Below are 20360 nucleotides of genomic sequence, written 5' to 3'. Positions count from 1 at the left end.
CAAGATAAACGAAAGACATGAATATATACTAAGACAAACTATACGAAAGATATGAACACATACTGGCGCCATTAAGTAAATTTTGGAAATAAAGAACGTAACATAAATTACTGGACGTCCAGGACATGATACAATACACATGAAATATACAATAATACATAGTACAAATGAGAAAATTATACAATAACCATACATTTGGCTAACAATTATAATATAGCTATTGAAAAACATAGATCACATCCTCTTCGTTTGTGCTAATCATCACATTTACACAATTTCCACCCTTAATAAATAGCGGTTGCAATGACTGACAAAAGATGCACAGCAACACATATGTACATAATAGTCTCACTCGACCATCAAGGCACTGTACCTTTTGAACGCAGATGACACGAGTGGGATGACACAGTGGGATGACACAGTGGGAACATTGGGTCTTGGGGGAGGGTGGGTAACAACCCTGTTAGACCGATTATAAGTTCAATAGGATCAGCAGCATACAAACTGTCCAAATGGCTGGTGACTCTATTGAACCCAGTTGTAGGGAAAATATCAAAAGCAGATATCAAAAAGACTATTGATCTTATTGATAAATTGAATAGACTTGAGATAGATTATGATTTTAAAATGATCAGCTATGACGCTGCTTCGTTATTCACCCGAGTTCCAATTAATGACCTGCTTGAATTTCTAGCGGAAGAATTACCACATCACAATCTTTTTTATGATACTAAAATCATTATTGACCTTATTGAGATATGTATCAAAGACTGTAAATTTGAGTTTAATGGAAAATTTTATAAACAGATATTTGGGATGGCGATGGGAAATCCCCTATCAGCCGTTCTGAGCAACATATACATGGAATTTTTTTTAGCCCAAGCTTTTAGCAAACATACTTTCCAAGAAGGTCAAATGGTTTTGGTATGTCGACGACATTCTCTGTATTTGGCCAAACAATGAAAATGTTGATACCTTTATAACTAAATTAAATCAATTGGTTCCTTCTATAGAATTCACTATAGAAATTGAAAAAGATTCATGCATTTCTTTCTTAGATTGTAAAATTCACAGATGCAATAAGAAATTTAAATATGGAGTACTATCTAGGTGGGACAATGTTACTGGTGGGGTCCCCCAGGGTTCGGTTTTGGGTCCCTTGTTGTTCATTATGTACATAAACGACTTAGACGACGGGATAAGTAGTGATGTTAGTAAGTTTGCAGATGACACTAAAATAGGACGCCTGGTTAGGTCAGGAGACGACGCACAGATTCTGCAGGATGATCTTAACAAATTGTTGGTGAAATGGCATACGAATTTCAATATCTCTAAGTGTAGTGTGTTAAAAGTAGGGCTACACAACCCCGAAAATAGATACAGCTTAGATAACACGCTTTTAGAGAAAACTGAGTGCGAGAGACTTGGGAGTTCTAGTGAGTTCGGACCTTAAAACCAGGAAAAAGTGCATGAGCGCCAGGAATAAAGCTAACAGAGCATTAGGTTTCATTGCTAGGACGGTAACGAATAGAGTGCAGAGGTAATTATTAAACTCTATCTAGCGATAGTTAGACCCATCATTGACTATGCGGTACAGTTTTGGTCCTCGTCCTACAGAATGGACATCAATTCACTAGAATCAGTACAGAGAAGAATGATCAAAATGATACATGGACTCAGAAATTTACCTCACGAAGAGAGGCTTAGGCACCTTAACTTACACTCTCTGGAAAGACGTAGAGTGCGGGGTGATCTAATAGAAGTGTTCAAGTGGATCAAAGGCTTTAACAAGGGTGATGCAAACAAGATCATCATATTAAAACAACAGGCCAGGACTCGCAGTAATGGTTATAAACTGGACAAATTTAGACTTAAAAAAGGAAAAAGAAAAATGGGCAAGAATTGGTTTACTAATAGGGTGGTCGACGAATGGAATAAACTTAGTAACCATGTAGTAAGCGCTGAAACTATCAGTTGTTTTGAGAAACGATTAGACAACTTTATGGATGGGAATGACAGGTGGTGATGGATACGGAGCTGCCTAGTGTAGGTCTTATGGTCTCTTGCAGTCTCCTTCATTCTTATGTTCTTATGTTCCTTGCTTAACAAGAAATTATCCAAAATATTCAAAGCTAGAAAAAGCAACAAGAGACATTACGTGATGAGTAATGAGGCTAAGGGAAGAGGGGAAATGGAAGGTAACAACAACGAAAATAAATACGATAGATGGGTGATACGGTCACCATGAGCACGTTCGTCAAAAGAAAGAAATGCACAGGCAAGAGAGATTTCGAACTCGATAATACAAGAGAGAATAACAAACATGAAATAAACTACCATCTGAAGTGCTAGAGGTTCAAACTAGGCAAGAATGAATATGATGACTATACCCGATGCACTGAGATCTGACCGTTAGGGCGGAGCACTGGGAGTTCCCCTGTGGTGCCACATATAATCATTTTATAATTTTATTTTATTATATAATTCTATTTTATAATTTTATAATGTTGCCTCATATGATTATATTATAATTTTTTGTCACTCACCACCACTGAGGTAAAAATCAAAGCAATGTTTTCTATACAAAGGTTTCGTTTCTTTAAGTGTAGATATGGCATATGTGTATGAAAGACCGACGTTGCCGCTACATCTAATCTCTAGTCCCGCCCCCCTCACACTGCATTCAGAAACTATTGCATCCACACGCACGTTCTCGCCATGGATGCCCATATGTGGCAACACCGGGAAATCTCCTAGCCCCGCCTTATCGGTCATTTCTCCTTGCGCTGACTATAGTACCCACACCGGGGGACGTTTTGACTAGATACCGAGAAGACTGCTCCTCCAGCTGCACCATCTGATTGTAGTGATCCGTCAGTGTAGAGCCGATGCGGAGCAGTGATGGAGGATATTACCTGGGTAACATGTTCCAAGGCCAGCTGTAGCTGTAGATGGAGGTGGGTCACATTTTGCTGTATGAGTGAAGCTAACCACAGGCGATGGTAGCGCCCACGGGTGTAACGGACCTTACAGTATGTATATTCACATTGTTGGACGCCAATAGGGGATATTTCCACCCCACCCACCACTGCGATGTCCTAGTCCCCCTAAGAATTTTGTTCTCCCCGGGATTTAGCCCCCTAAAATCCCCCTCCTCAACGTATAGAGTAAAATCCCCCAGTTTCTTTTTGCTCCTTCTTTCCTCCTCCTCTCCTCCTGTTGTGAATTACATGCCTATTCTGCCGACAGTATTTTTTTTTCAACGTTTAGAAATATAAAGACAAAGAAATTAAAATAAAATCATATTATAGATATTCTGTCAAACTAAAAAATAAACATATATATTAAATGATCCACTGATGAAGAAAAGTGTAAGCTTGTACTGAATAACTTGTCATGTTGTAGAATGTTTGTAGTTTCGTTTCTAACAATGTCGATTAGTTCTCCTCATAATATAGGACGAGTAACTACACTAAAGGTAAATTACTTGTCACTACAGTTCAGTTGTCAGCGCAAGATAAGCCGCCTGATTTTTTTTTTTTCTGAAAATGCCTTAGCAAACTCAAATATCCAGGATACGACAGTTTAATTTTAATAATGTGAGAATATAAACAAATACAAGGAGTTGTTTGTAAACACATTGTATGTCGTTTGCAAGATTATTTTCTTGTATTCTTTGATAGTTTGGAAAAGATAATGATATTGGTTTCCTGACATATCATAATGGTAAGTCGAACCAGTAGGAAAGTTTACAGAATCATAATAGTGTATCAATACTTTCATATTACCATTTATTCAGATTCTTCCCAACCAACCTCAAAGTCAGCTTTGAGCTTAGACATAATTATTTGAAATAGATTACGTGCAGACTGTTTCCACTTAGAAAAATCCCAAGCTTCCTGGCCTAATCCAAGTTTCCTGACCTCTGTACCCAAACAATTTTCTTTCTTTTCTTTACCATCCCCGCCAGGAGATAAGGTCACAGGTGATCACTCCGACCACAGGCAGACGATCGAAGACTTGGTCAGTAAACCTTAACACCTTTCCTATTTTTCTCTTTAAACCATTTGTAGATGTGGCCGTGACAGCCTCTTCTGGCAAATTGTTACATTTGTCAATCACCCTATAGTCTGGTTTGGGCAGTCCAGTACCCCCCCAACATCAGGCTACGGGGAATACAGGTCATTACTACGCTACAGTCCACAAGAATCGGACTTTTCTAGCATGCCCAAAATTTTATTTCAGCATCATAGTTTAGCACTGCTTTTATAGCTATCTATTTATTGGGAGAGCATCTGATCAGCACTGTTTACTGTCATATTCACACTTTACACTTACCACCATATACATTAAAAGTGCAAGGTCCAATACCATACTCAATATTAAACAACAGCCATATTTCCACTAAGCACATGGTTCATAGCTAAAATAGTGTGTGGTCTAGTTTCCTACATTTTTGTTTAAGCACGCAATACTGTGACTTTTGTTTGTGTTTTGTGGTGATTCTAATCTCCCGTCATTATTTTGGGATATGGAAACATTATCATATGTGTCATTTACCAGTGGTCAGTTCTTATTACAGTTCCTTTGATCTCACTCATTAGATCAATATCCTGATAATTTCTCTTTCTTGTAACTTAATAGAGCAGATTCTTACTTCCATGAAGAGTTGGTGAGACAGATTTTATCCTCTCTATGTAAATGTAGCTATTACCCCAAATGATGTGGGAGCCAGTCATGAAAACAAAAGTCGACATGTCATATAATCCTCCCCAAGGTGCCCATCTTCAAAATCAGTAAGCACCTTCACATCCATTTGGAGATGTAGCCATAAGAGGCTGATGCTGGTTCTTCATAGTAGAAGACCTCACTTTTCTACCCACTGTTTCATAAAATAGAGGTGACTACACCTGTTCTTCCTACACATGATACTTGGTAATATATAAATAGAACCCTCACTAATACTGCACAGATGACAGTTCAAGGTTTTTGTCTTAAAGTAATCTGGAAGAGCCTGAGGACCATTTCTGGTTATTATGAAACTTTGGGCTTCCAGTCAGTAAAATTAAAGCAACAGTTATTAAATTTGTTAGCTTTCAGGTTTTGTAGCTTACCTTGTTTTGTAAGAAAATGTACTGCCATTTTCATGAATGCAAAAATGAAATTAGCATTTGATTAATGTAAATATTATTATTTAAATTAAATATGAATAAAAACTAGACTAAGATTTATTTAAGCTGATTTAGATCTGATTGTAAAAAATCTTTTGATTTAGATTGGCTAACCATACTATTTATTATCATAGCTATATAATGTTAACTGGATATCAAATGATATCATAAAGTTATGTAGGGAGTTGAAAGTAATCTTAACTAATACTATAATAACAATAATTGTTTCAGTCACTTGAAATCTCATTAAAGACATTGACAGATTGGAAAAAGTACAATGGCGAGCCACAAAACTGATTCCAAATATAAAAAATAAATCATAAGAAAATCACTAAAACATATGAATCTGTTTTCCCTAAAAAAGCGTAGACTCAGAGGTGACTTGATACAGGTCTTTAAAATTCTAAAGGGAATTGACAACATCAAAAGTGACAAAATTTTCACATTGAATGAGAATCAGACAAGAAACAATGGTCTCAAACTATCCGGAAATAGATTCAATTTGGAAGTAGGTAGAAACAACTTTGCCAACCATGTAGTTAATGAATGGAATAAACTTCTTGCACAGGTAGTGCAATGTAGTTCAGTTCGAAGCTTTAAGAATCATTTAAACACCTAAGTAAGATGCTGTAATGATCATAATTTATTCTATATTATTTGTTTTTGTTTTGTTATCATTTGTCTGTTTGATTTTCATTTATTATTAGTTATATGTCAGTTTATTATTATTTACTATTTACCTGTTTGTTTATTATTTAACTATACCTATGCATTTATTTATGTATTTTGTTTGTTATTTATATTATTATATTTTTTATTTATTATTTTATTATTATGATTTTTTTTTTTGCATCCGACCTAGATATGGACCAAAAGGTCTCCTGTCGGCATGCTCCGCCTTTGTAATCCTTTGTTGCTGTGTAGTGGCTGGCAATGATCTATGGGTCTTCCCATAGATCTGTCTGAGTAAAAATCTTGGACAGTTATTTGTATTGTAATAGTGTGGGACTGTTTTTATGTCAAGAGTTGAAAGTAAAAATAATTTGTAGCCTTGAATTTAGGTGAATGGAACTGACATCCTGTTTCATATAAATAATTTTCTCAGATTTATAAGGTATATTTGTGTTTTTGGCAGGAATTTTATAGTGGTGGTATTGAACTATTATTGCTAGATCATCTGTGTATGATACTAATAGCACACCATAATGATGAAATTACTGCCAGGAGCTCACAAACATACCTTAAAGGGCTAGAAAAAATGACTGACAAACAGTATGTCATTATCTCCAGAAATCCTCAGTAACATCACTCATTTGGCACCCCATGGAATCAAGAAACATAAATCAATAAAGTAGAAAGATAATAGAGGTCATATGTCACTTGGATCCTTGTCCAAGTTATTTCTAAACCTTTTCACTATGGTGACACCAATGAATGACTTTGTTCTGGACAGCTCCAAACTATTAGTCATCTAGAGGCTTATTATTATAGTGAAAGAATTATGACAGTTGCAGTTATTTCCATTAGCATGTGTGCTCATTATTTTGGTTATTTTGGCTCATGCACATCTTTATTCGGTTAAGCAGACACTAAACACTTTTATTCAACTAAGCATCACCATAGGAGTTAAAAGTTCAGAAAGTGTTACATATGATCACACCATTTGCAAGTTGATCCCTTACTGAACAAAATTGTTCGTGATTACTGAATACAAATGATCATACATTAATTCTTTTATTATTGTCTTGATAAGGAATATTTGAGTTTGGGGTAAACCTCATAAAAGTTCAATCCTTTATTGATTATATAAAGATTTTAGTCATCCTAGATTGTTATTAGTTGTATGAACCTATAAAACATTTAACTCCTATGGTACCAAAGGGCATCTACAAAAAAAAACAAAAAAAAATCAATTCTCTGGCTGTTAAGCATGAGTTAGAATGAAACACATACACCTTAATATGAAAGGGGCCAATTGAGATAGGTTTTACCCCTTCACTACAAAGGGGGTGCCACACAGTTATATAATTTACTTTATGTTCACAAGAATAAGATATTAGGTATCCCTTAGTACAAAAGGATTATTAATTATAACTGAAATAGATAGATTTGTAATTTTGCCTCTATCTTACAGATTAAAGAAGTGAGGAAAGTTGCAAATCTTCCCTTCAAAGGGATTTTTGCAGTTCAGAAGCCTAAAGGAATCACAAGTGCACAGGTCTTGGAAGAAATTAAAGATAACATCAGGAAAGGTTAGTTTTTATTAATTTCTCTTTTCCTACTAAGCAAGGAACTGTCTTATGCACTACACCCATCCCTCAGTTTAATAGACAAAAGGAAGGGAACATTAATCCAATAAGTATAATAAGTTCAACACATTTACTGTAATTTAATATCAGATTTATGATAGCTTGTCAAAATGGGTTCTTGATATGCCATAATTGTATACTGGAAGGGACTCAGAAATTTATTCTGAGTCACTGGATTTTGTCTGTTGTCTCTGAAATGTGTTAAATGGGAATTTGTTAAAATGAGAGCTAAGTGCATTTTCTAAGGGCTTCTAGTAGATTAACTGCTGTTTTATCTGTTGTTGATCTTAACAAAGAATGCCACAAATGTGTTCTTTCAGAGGAGCCAGAACTATATATTTTTTCTGGTTTTATATTTGCATCGCAGATTGTGTTTGTATTTCTGATTTTATCCTGAATAAGGGACCAACAATGGGTACTTGCATGAGGTGATCTTGCAAGACGGACATCAAAGAGAATCATCTCCCTACTGCCCATCTTCAAACTCTGTCAACTTCCTCAGATCAATTTAGAGATGCACTCCCAAGGGCTGACACTTACTCTTTGAACTGGGCCGGAGTTCCCTCTTTATCAACTTCATCTCTATTTCTTCCACCTTTAAACACATGTGTCAAAACCATCCCAATACTCTTTCATCAACCCTATCTGCCACCTCCTTGTCCACACCTACTCTCCTCCTCATCTCTTCAATTCTCACTCTATCCAACCTTGTAACCCCTATCATACTTCTCAGACACTTCATCTCAAAAACATACTTCTCCTCTCTGGTTTTCAAACTCCAAGTCTCTGCCCAATACAGTGTTGTTGGCACAATCACCTCTTCATTCAGTCTTAGATGCCTATTTCTCATGACACTTTTTAATCCCCCAAGTCATTTACTTGTTTCTCTCAATCTACAATTTAACTATACCCCCACTCCAGTTCCTGCCACATCCAACCCCAAATCCTTAAAACTATCCACTTTCTATTGTATAACTTACCCCTGGATATTTTCTCTACTGAATAAAATCATTTGTCTGTAAGGTAGTACAAAAAGTTATCAAATGCAACCTGGGTGCAGGGAGGATTTATAAGTAAATATTGGATTTAAGAAGTTTAATTTTGCAAAAATATCATAAAACATTTAAACACCATGGCAGCAGAAATGGTTTATCTTCAAAATATACATTAGTTTGAAATGAATTGGGACAAGTCATCGTGTATAGACATAATACTGTACTTGAATTATTTCCTAATCAAGCACTATTAGGTATATATACAAATATATAGATGTGCAAACACAGTTTTAGTGAAATTATTGCTGACTAGCTGTATTGAACATAAATTTGATTAATTGCTGACTCAAGTTTCACTGACTGGGAACTCATGGCCCCACATTGACTGATTATGGACTTTTGTACATGTCTGTTTCTATCACAGTAGCCAGTATGAGAAGGACAGTTTATGTGAAAAAAAAGTGGATTTTGATTGAATTTTAGGCCTGATCTAAGGACCTTGTGCTATTTAATCAGGCCACTTCTAGTAAGAAGTGAGAGTGTTGATAGGTGTTGAAGACATTTGGTTAGGAGAGGATGCTCTCCATTATCCATCCCAAAGGAGCACCATGTGCAGGTACCCATCATTAATCTCAAATATAAGTCTTTCAATACCTGGCCATTATTGGTTTGAATCTCAATTATGACCTCTGCTTTCCAGAACTCAAGTATGGCAGTAATGAACACATCAAACTTGGTCATGGAGGAACGCTGGACTCCTCAGCAACTGGAGTACTGGGTATAGTGTCATCACTGTCCTGTTTTGTTAAGTTCATCAACATGTTCAGTAATCTGTTGTGTTTGTATCTCATTATGAAATCTACTATCTGTGTGTAGTAACTTTTGTTTTTTGTGTGGGAGGTAGGTGTGAGTGTAGAATGATTGGGAATAAGTTGATGCAGCCAATAGGGATTTCTCCTTGTTGTCTCCATTGATATAAGGAGGGAGAGTTACCATATAAATGAAGTCGTGGGGGTAAACCAGTTTAGGTTGCCATGCCCTGCTGTGGATGTGCTGTGTCTTGCTGCATTGCTTATGACCTGGGCAGTGGGTAGGGTACAGAGATGGCCCTTCATCCAAAAGGAGCTTAGATTAAAGGAATATAAATGGGAGGATGTGGGATGTGTGAGGAATGAGTACATGCCTTGGCTGGCTATCTTCCTTATTAGGGGGAAGAAGCCTTTTGGTATATACATAGATAAATAGAATATGTAAGGTCTGTGTGGAAAGTACTGATCTATTTGATAAATAAGAAAAGTGCCCTACCTATAGCAATAAGACCTTGGTCCCCTTCAAAGTACTTCCCTTGGAACATTACACACTTATTCTAAGGTCCCTTTCACTTTTCAAAACAGTCTGAAAAATCCTCTTTTATGATCATCATTGATTGTCTTATTGCATTCTCCATGTTATCCACAGTCAGAAATACCTTCCCTCTTGTTGATTATTTTATCATCAGGAAATTACAGTAGTTGCAGAAAACCATAAGTATATATAACAAGGCTTTCTCCTCCCCTTTATAAGGGGATAGTTGAATCAGAGCACACATTCATAACATGAACAAATAAAGTCAATAATTATTGTGACAATATAAAAGATCAGTTGGTATATTTGACACAATTTCTGCATTGCAGTTGTTGGAGCTGGCCAGGATTGCTGGAAACTGAAGAGTTTGCTTACAAGTGAAAAATGTTACAAAGTCTCTGGTGTCCTGGGCAAAAGTACAGACACTTACAATGACATAGGAACTGTGTGTGAAGAGAAGCCTTATGGTGAGAACCACCTCATTGTTTTAGCTGTATTTGAGATGTGAACTAACATCATGCATGTGCTGTATTGGTTTTGAGTGTTGCAGATATGAAAAGATTTTTAGTCAGTTTCACTTTTTTCTCTCTTGTTCTTGAATTCACTTCTGTAATTCACAAGAGTTCATATATATATCTCTTTCCATTGTTAACTTTATCTTCTTGTTGCTTTCACATCATCTTTCCTTCATATCTGTTGTCACTGGTGTATCGGATATGTTGGGTAGTGCATCAACTTTCTTTTCCTAAGGTAAGTGCTAAACAAAGGATTACAAAGGTGGGGCATGCTGACAGGAGACCTTTTGGTCCATATCTAGGTCGGATGCGAAAAAAGATTATAATAATGATAAATAAATAAATGAATGAATGAATAAATAAAAACTATAATAAAGTAAATGATAAATAAAATAAATGCATAGGTATAGTTAAATAATAAACAAAAATGTAAATAGTAAATAATAATAAATTCACATATAACTGATAATAAATGAGATTCAAGCAAATAAAAATAAACAAATAGACAAATGATAACAAAACAAATAAAGAAATAATATAAGATAAATGACAGTCATTACAGCATCTTGCTTAGGTGCTTATCTAAACTTCTGTTAGGGTAAAACTATTGCAATCTACCCATGAATTGTCACTTTTAGTATGGAGAGATAGGATTACTTGGCTGATGTCTGTTTGACCTATTGCTGATATTGTACATACATACATATACCAAGGCTTTTTCCCCCTTACAAGGGAGGTAGCCAAAAAGAAAAAGGCATAAAATCATTCCCACCCATTCCATCCCTGAATACACTCCACTCCCCTACACCCTCCCTCCCATCTTAGCACCTCCTGGATGACAGGTCATCCCTGCACCTTGTCCACTGCCCTGGGTCAGAAGCAGTGTCGCAAGTCACAGCACATCCACAGCAAGGCTGCTTCCTTAAATCGGCGACCCCCCCTCTCCGTCCCCCCATGCATAAAAGGAGAAGACGGGGAGAAATCCCTTTGGGCTGCGTCAAATTTTGCTCACACATAGTCCCTCACCCCCCATCCCCCCACCCATTCCACCTCATGCATCACAACATCATCCATATACAACCATTCTCCATTCACCCCTGTCTTCTGTCCTCTCCCGTCCTTCCTCAACAGACATTCCCCTCTTACCCAAAGCCCTCGTCACCCCATCCATCCATCTCATCCTAGGACGTCCCCTCATGTTCACTCCCTCCACATCTGCCTTCCATACCTCTTTTACCAGTCTTTCTTCACTCATTCTTTCCATGTGTCCAAACCATCCTAATACTCTTTCATCAACCCTATCTCCCAACTCCCTTTCCAGTGTGTCTGTGGCCAACTGGGGTGCATCTTGTTTTGGTGGTGATGATGATTGGAAGGTGGTCAGAGCCAAGGGTTCTGACCACTCTCCATGATGTTGTTGGGGTTAGGCAGGGAGAGGAGGGAGTGTAGAGGGCTTGGTGTGGGATATGTGTATGATTATGTGTGTTGTTCATGATAGTCAATGAGTCAAACTGAGTCTGTATATCAAGCCCTCTGTCTGTGTCAGGGTTGTTGACATACCAGGCAGACGACTTGGCGTTGAAGTCTCCACCCATGTCTTTCAAACAACACATCACAAACATAAAAAACAAATGCACACCCAGACTTAACGCACTTAAGTCAATCACTGGAACAACATTTGGACAAAACAAAGAAACTAATATAACAATATACAAACAATGCATACACTCAGTGTTGAATTATGGGAGTCCTGCATGGGCTCCTAATCTCAGTGAGACACACCACAACACCCTTCAAATCATACAAAACAAAGCCCTAAAAACAATTACAGGCTGCACAAATACAACACCTACAGACCATTTACACCATGAAACAAAAGTCCTCAAAGTCAAGGACCACCTCGACATGAGAGGCACACAAACACTTGCCGCAGCCACCACAAACACATTACACCCGCTACACTACATAGCAAAACACCCACACACACCAAGAAACATTAAAACAACACCCAAAGACCTTTATCACGCACAGATACTCTCTTCTCTTCCTCCACAACCACCAAATACCAGCCTCCGGAAACATATTCATAATCATATCACTCACTGCTCCATTAACACACTGAAAGACAACACACTGCTGCATGCCAGACCCCCAGATATCCACCCTTCTGAATCCTCTCTCCCATGAAAGGACAGAGTCCACTTGGCCAGACTGCGGTGCGGTCACCACCCAGCACTTCTAAGCTACCAGAAGAGGCTGGATGACCGCATTGTGAACAGCTGCCCAGGATGTAACACTTCACCCCATACCATACAACACATAATGGAAGACTGCATTATACACAATCATGCACGCAAACAACACAACATACGCTCTATAAAGGATTTGTGGGAAAACCCAGTTTCGGCTATGGCATTCCTTGGGGAGACGGGACTGCTCGGACAGACAGTCTAGGGAACGACAACAACAACAACAACAACAACTCCCTTTCCACCCCTGTTCTCCTCCTCACCCTCTCATTTCTCACTCTATCTAGCCTAGTAACCCCCATCATACTTCTCAGACACCTCATCTCAAACACATTCAAACTCCTTCTCTCTTCCTCTCGTATGTTCCCTGTTTCTGCTCCATACAGTGCTGTTGGCACAATCACTCCTTCATACAGTCTCCTCTTAGAATCCATTCCCAAATGTCTATTCCTCATTACATTGTGCATGAGAATTAAAATTGAGTACCTGAACCTGTATGCAACTACACTGTGCATCACCAGACCTCATCTCTTTTGTGACATAATTCAGTCTTTCCCACCCTTCTCTCTCTCTCTCTCTCTCTCTCTCTTTCTCTCTCTCTCTCTCTCTCTCTCTCTCTCTCTCTCTCTCTCTCTCTCTCTCTCTCTCTCTCTCTCTCTCTCTCTCTCTCTCTCTCTCTCTCTCTCTCTCTCTCTCTCTCTCTCTCTCTCTCTCTCACAGTAATACTCAAGTCAACATTTATTATTATATTAATGGGTACCTGCTAGTGGTGATTTTGCAAAACGAACTTCAGAGAAACCCACCTCCCTGTCAACACTCTCATCTCCTTCTAGAAATGCAACCTTGATGAATTGACGCTCATTCTCTGCACTAAGCACCAAGATCACTCCCATTCAACCTTAGCTATATAGCCTCCACCTTTTCAGGAGAACTGACAACTAGTGACTGCTCCTTAAGATTAATGGGAAGGTTGCCAACTGTTGTAGGGCTGTGGGTTCCCAGTCAGTGAAATTTAAGGCAACCGTTATTATTATTATAACGTGGGATTGTTTCTGTGTCGCTGGTCTCTAGGAGTAGGAAGAAGGGAGCAGTTACCAGTTAGATCTTCTTTGTGAAAAGGTAGAGGAAATATAGTTGAAGTTAGTAGACAGCCTGAAGAGATGTTCTTGCCTGCTTTGTAAGTTCTCTTGAATGGATGAGGAGAGGGAAGTCACCATATAATGAAGCAGTGGGTGTAAACCATCTCCAGCTGTCACACCCTGCTATTGAAAGAGTCACACTGCATTAGTTTTGACCTGAGTGACGTGGTAGGGGACAAGGAGGACCCTTCATCCATGAGACATTTAACCACTTCAGTACGAGTCAAATTCTTGCATGCAGTATCGGCTGCCATATGTACGATTCATCACACTACTCACATTATGAAATATAAAGTCACTGCTGTATTACTCATTCTCTTTTACTCTGAGTAATAATAAACACATAAATCATTATCAAACCAGTTCACAGAATCTGGGGGCAACTCATGTACAACTACAAAAGAAAAAATATGTAATCAACATACCAACACCGGCATCCTTGTCTACCCACTCACGCCTCATGACGCCCATGTGGTTAAATGAGAGAAACATTGAATGAGTTTTTGATGGGTGTGGGGTTGGTGTATGCTTTGACTTAGTCATCCCCCATACAAGGAGGAAAAGTAGGCATCTATGTACCTATGTTTGTCTATAATTTCCTTCTCCTCTGTGCATTTGTACAAGATAATCAAATATTTGTATCTTTTCCCCTCAGAGTTATTAATCTATAGGTTTCCAGCCTGTCCCCATAGGATAGACAATGCAGTTCTTGATTACAATTATGGCCACATTTCACTGGTGCAGTAGCCTAGGTAGCAATGGTCCTTGAGCCCTTCCATAGATCTCTTGGGGAAGAAAATTTGGGCTATTGTCTGTAATGTATTAGTATGGGTGTATTAATGTAGTACCAACTATCACGTTAAAAGGAGAGAGGATGATGAACCAGTGAAGAAGGTGATGATGGCCGAAGTTAAGGGGAGAAGAAGAAGCATCGGGAGATAAAGAATGAGATGGAGAAACATAACGAGGTATGACATGAGGAAACTAGGAGTGCAAGAGGAGGATGCAATGGATAGGAACAAATGGAGAAGGATAACTCGAGCAGCTGATCCTGCAATACAGTGGGATTAAGGTCGTATGAAGAAGAAGAAGAAGAAGAACTAGCAGGAGAAGGGGAGTAGTTAGCAGGTGTATATTCTCCCTATGTAAAGAGGAGGAAATACAGTTGGATGTTGATAGAGAAAAAGAGAAAGAGATTAGGATCAGCCCAGAATTCAAATGCCAACCCCTCAGGACTGCACCTCCAAATAAAGATGAGGAAGTTGATGGGTCTTGGGCATGGGTGGCAGGGAAATAATGCTCTAATGGACTACCGCTTGTAGGTACCCATCATTCGTCTCTGCATACTGATACACAAAGCCAATTGTGTGGTTGTTACATCTAAGTTTTATTTGTTGTTATCCTTAGATCATTTTGATGGAGAGGAGAACGATGAGGTTACAGCAAAAGATGAGATACAAAGTACATTGAGAGAAAAGAAAGCTAGGAAGGCACTTGGATTTGATGGATGCCATGTGGAATGTCTGACAAAGAGAAGTGTTCTTGCTGCCCTAATTATTTGTTATTATTTGTGATTTAATTTGAGAAACTTCTGTATGACATGTGATGTCTGAATGTATAAGAATTAAACATGAGTGAATATGAGAATCCAGTGGCCAGTTTTGTGAGAGAATTATGATAATTATGTAAAGGAGTTGTGTGTCACAAATATTAAATTTTTTGTTATTTGCAGCATTTTCAGTTGCCTAACCCCTTTAAATATGTAAATAACAGGGTTCACCTGTACTAGTATATACAATGAAGATTTGAGATGTATTCTGTATTGCTCTTACTTTCATCAGATAAATGTATTTTGGTGTATGAACAGATCATGTGACAAAAGCCAGTGTTGAGGAAGCCTTAAAGGGGTTCTCTGGAAGCATCCTGCAACTTCCTCCTGTCTATTCTGCACTCAAGAAGGAGGGTAAAAGATATTCAGATCTAGCCAGGTGAGTGGCTGATTTTCTTGCTTTAGAATGATAAAGGGAAGGAATGGGTGGGAGTGAATTTCATGCCTTTGTTTTTATGGTTACCTCCCTTGTAAGGGGTAAAAAGCCTTTGGTATATGTACATAAAATGATAAAGGAATGAGTTAAGATTTAAACAATGATTTGGGCATTAAAAACAATAATAAGATGTACCTAAACCATCCCAACAGAACAACTACCCACAGAAACCAAAGTCCTACAAACAGAACAACACATAAATAGGATGATCACATAGTTCTATGCAAGACCCTTCAACTCTACTCATCCATCCCATCACATATCAATCAATCTGTTGCCCCTGGTCTCTCTTGCAGAAGACCCATGGCCTCCAGGAAACTGGCAACAACTTCCGGGCGGGACCATAAGTCACTTAGAGAAGAAATATTATGTTGTTGTATGGAGATTTTTAGTGTGGGGCATTGTAGTATGAAGTGTTCTATATCTTCTGTGTGGTGGTTCCATTTGGGGGGGTTTGGATCTATGCTCAGGACTATTCTGTGTTGGTACCGTCTTAATGACAGATGATGTCTTAAGCGTAGGTGTGCTAGTGTGATTATTGTCTGGTATGGGAGGGTTTTCTCTGTGGGGCTTCAACTGGGGGTTGCTGTTGTTGGAGTGCTTAGTTTGATGGTCTTTCTTGAAGGGCTTGTTTAGTTATCTGGATATGAATGTGTTTCTGTGTGGAAGGTTGTGATAAATGTTTGAGTAGTATGCTGCTGATACATTTTTTTTTCTGTTTGTGGTACTTGTGAGATGTAGTATGAAGGGTGTGTGTTTTTAAGGGTGCTGGTATAGAATTGTGTTCCTGTCATTTTCTTGTTATGTTCTATTAGGAGGATTTTGACCTCTGTGTAGGTGTCCAATAGAGGTGGTTTAGTGTATCCTGTTATTACTCTCAGTGCTCCATTCTGCAGTGTCTGTTAGTTGATTGTGTTTGATTAACTGATTGTTTGGAACCATCCTGTGGAGGAATAGTCTGTGAACTGTTTATAGATGGATATTAGAGTTTCCTTTTGTTGTCCAAAGTCTGTGCTTACGGTAGCTTCCAATAGGTTTGTTTTCTTGTTGATTTTTGCAGTCAGTTCTTTGAGATGTGGGCTGAATGTCGTATGAGTATAAGATTTTTTAGTTCATTTTCAATGAAAGGGTTTGGCCATTTAATTTTGCTATGTGGTAGTTTTTTTATTCATGGCTGTCTGGAGTGAGTAATGTTTCTGTTGATATATTCCATGACATAAGCATAACCAATTAAAAAAAACAGTATACTACTCAAACATCAACAACATAACACTTACACCATGCAACCAATCCATAAAAGATACAAAGGCAGGACACTATGAGTGTAGTTTTCCTTCCCGTAAGATACAACTAGTTAAATACAACAAGGTAAATATACACTCAGATCACAAAATCAGCACTCCATGACCAACCCCGACTCTGTACTACAGCAGGCCCTAAAGAGAAATCCCTCCCACAACAGTAAATAACTCCACTGACAAGGTTGCATTCAGGTTATCATCCAACCTTAGAACAATACCAACACTGAATAGGCCTGGCCACAGAAGCAAACTGCCCCAAATGTAATCACCACCCAGAAGACAATGAACACAATGTCCTTTTTTTTGAGTGACTTGTGGGCCAATCTGGTGGCTGTTGCCAGGTACCTGGGGGCCAGGGATCTCTTGAAAGAGAGACCTGGAGTAACAGATTGATTGACATCTTCCAGTCATCAGTGTCCCCTTGCTTCCCATTTGTTTATTTATATATATATATATATATATATATATATATATATATATATATATATATGCAGCAGTAACCACCAGGAAAAATAAATTCATGTTAATGTATCTTTCCTGGTGGTTACTCCAGCGTTTGTGAACACACATTTCTAGTATTTTTATTGCACATGCACACACACACAGTACAATTCTCTGTAGTGCAGATGAGGTCATTCTTATACTACATCATTATTCTTATTTTTTGTCAGGATGGGTGAACATGTACAAAGGGAGGCACGCCCTGTCACTTGCTACAATTTGTGTCTTGTTGGTTGGAAGCCACCACTTATGTACCTGACTGTACATTGTGGTGCAGGGTTTTATGTACGCAGTCTTATACATGACCTTGGACAAGGTAGGTATGGTTAAGCTACAATGATATATTGTAGTGCATGTATTTATAATTTGTGTGTGAAGTGTTCACCTTCACTCTATATATAATGTACATATATATTTCAAAAGACCCATTTCCCTATTATAATGGAGTGGCCCAGCCAAGACACACCCACCTTTCATCTATTCCACACCCATCTGACAGCCTTTTGTTGCCCCGTTTATCTAAGCTCCATGTAAATAAAGGGTCATCTCTGTCCCGTGCCCAATGCTTGGGTCAGAAGCAATGCAACAAAAGACAACACCTCCACAACAGGGCCTGATAGCCAAAGCTTGTTAACCCCCGCTGCTTCATTACATGGCAACCCTCCCCACTCATCCAATCCAGAATTTACAAAACAGTTAAGAAGTAATACCTTTGGGCAGCTTCAATTTATCATCCAGTCACAAACACTCTTCATTCACATTTGTCTCATGCCCTCTCCCTTCCCTACTTGACAGACATTCCCCTTGTGTCCAAGGCTGTCTTCACCCCATCCATCCATCCCATTTTCTGTCTTCTCCTGTAGTTCATGCCATCCACTTCTGCCTTCCACGTTGTTATATATTATGTATTATTGGTATTGTGTTATATAAATAGATGATATTGACGTAGTTGTGAGGAAACTGTGACTGTATTTATTAACAGTTTTTTTTTTTTTTTACCAATTGTTTGTAGCATTAGGTACTTGTGCTCATGTACAGGACCTGGAACGAACGCAACAAGGTCCCTTTACTATGCGCCACTCTCTGCCTCTCCAGAAGTGCACTCTTAGCAATGTCGTTAACAACATCAGGAACAACCACAAGAGATTTACCGCCTTCCATAAAAGCTGCCTAAGAAATCGGAAGTTTGATAAATGGTGAAAGAATTTTGTGATATCGAATTGTAAATAAACTTTATTTTGTACTTTACATTCATTTTTTGCCCTGTACTGGTTTATTCATTGCTATTAATAATAATAATTTTCATTAGAGTTTCAAAGACTGGAAACACACAACCCCACAGGGGTTGGTAATGGTCCTCCGGCTTTCCCATTGGTCTCTCTGGGTCAAGACTTTGGACTGTTGTCTGTGTTATTGTTGTTGTTGTTGTTGTCATTCCCTAGACTGTCCGTCCGAGCAGTCCCGTCTCCCCAAGGAATGCCATATCCGAAACTGGGTTTTCCCACAAATCCTTTATAGAGTGTATGTTGTGTTGTTTGCGTGCTTGATTGTGTGCAATGCAGTCTTCCATTATGTGTTGTATGGTATGGGGTGAAGTGTTACATCCTGGGCAGCTGTTCACAATGCAGTCATCCAGCCTCTTCTGGTAGCTTAGAAGTGCTGGGTGGTGACCGCACCGCAGTCTGGCCAAGTGGACTCTGTCCTTTCGTGAGAGAGAGGATTCAGAAGGGTGTTGTATTTGGTTAGTGTGGTTTCAATGTCACAAGTAAAAAAAGAGTAGAAGGGGAGCAGTTGCCAGATATTAGCTTGTGAAAAGGTGGAAGAAATACTACTGAAGATGATAGAGGGCTCGAGCCCTGTCCAGGGACTGAATGCCAGCCCCCAAGGGCTGCAACTCTTTATGAAAGTGAGATGATTGACAGGATCTGAAAGTATGCAAAATCCAAATTATTCTCTGACATCCATTGGAATCTGGCAAAGGCTTCTTGTGACAGTTTGGCCTCCAATTCTTGGGGGTTGGGGCATGGTCCCAGAACATAGGCACCGCTACACCAGTACAAATACGACTTCTCAGTGCAGTGATTAGTGTTTCAGGATCCCAAGGTTGAGGTCCCGAGTTCGAGCCTCGCTCCCAGCCTGAAAAACTTCCACTGTGTGTGTCCCAAAATTGTTACCTTTGGACTGCTGGAGCAAGTAACAGCAATTACTGGTAATTGAGGAGATATACGGGACTTGAACCCACGACTAGGAGGAAACGAAACCCGCACGCTTCCAAGTACGGCACGAAAGTTTGGGTAACAGAAAAGCTCTGAGGTCTCATTCGGGAAGGTAACAAATTATGGTGGATGAGACACACACACACACCAAAGAAGCATATTAATCATTCTTAATTAATCCTACTCTTTCCTACTACCACCCACTTCTTCGATACGAATAAAATTCTCTCGCGCAACATCAGATGCCTGATGTACGATGATTCGGTGATGCATCACAATACTCGCGTAATGAAATGTAAAGTCTGAATTTTATCATTCGTTCTCTTTCACTTTGAATATATTAATAACTACAGAAAACGCGATCACAAGCCAGTTCACAGAATACGTGGGTCTTTGAGCTACAAAATAAATATAATCAGGACGCCATCTCCGGGATCCTCGTCTACCCACTCGCACCTTATGACGCCTACGTTAGCATCATCGTATGGAAAAAATATATCTACCGCCTCCACGGCTCCTTGGGTGTGATACAGTCCCAACGACTATAAACACAAAATATCAACAACGAAAAACAA

The 20360-nt window shown here is 38.8% G+C and overlaps 1 protein-coding gene across 1 annotated transcript in view; it reads left to right on the top strand.

The window, feature by feature from the left end:
• The window catches only part of LOC143017903 (pseudouridylate synthase TRUB1-like), a 19230-nt gene extending 418 nt beyond the window's left edge, over positions 1-18812 (top strand). Inside the window, exons 2-9 of the mRNA XM_076172945.1 lie at positions 347-447; positions 3858-4023; positions 7306-7423; positions 9176-9253; positions 10149-10286; positions 15590-15710; positions 17740-17885; positions 18582-18812. Coding sequence (XP_076029060.1) covers positions 347-447; positions 3858-4023; positions 7306-7423; positions 9176-9253; positions 10149-10286; positions 15590-15710; positions 17740-17885; positions 18582-18769 — 1056 coding nt within the window. The 3' untranslated portion in view covers positions 18770-18812. The remainder of the gene's footprint in view (positions 1-346; positions 448-3857; positions 4024-7305; positions 7424-9175; positions 9254-10148; positions 10287-15589; positions 15711-17739; positions 17886-18581) is intronic.
• Positions 18813-20360: the final 1548 nt, after the last annotated feature.

This window comes from Oratosquilla oratoria, chromosome 33, assembly GCF_046742065.1.
Source record: "Oratosquilla oratoria isolate Oo_2021 chromosome 33, ASM4674206v1, whole genome shotgun sequence".
NCBI classification, from domain to species: Eukaryota; Metazoa; Arthropoda; class Malacostraca; order Stomatopoda; family Squillidae; genus Oratosquilla; species Oratosquilla oratoria.
The sequence above is the reverse complement of the archived record's forward strand: the minus strand, read 5'-3'. Positions and strand labels throughout refer to the sequence as shown.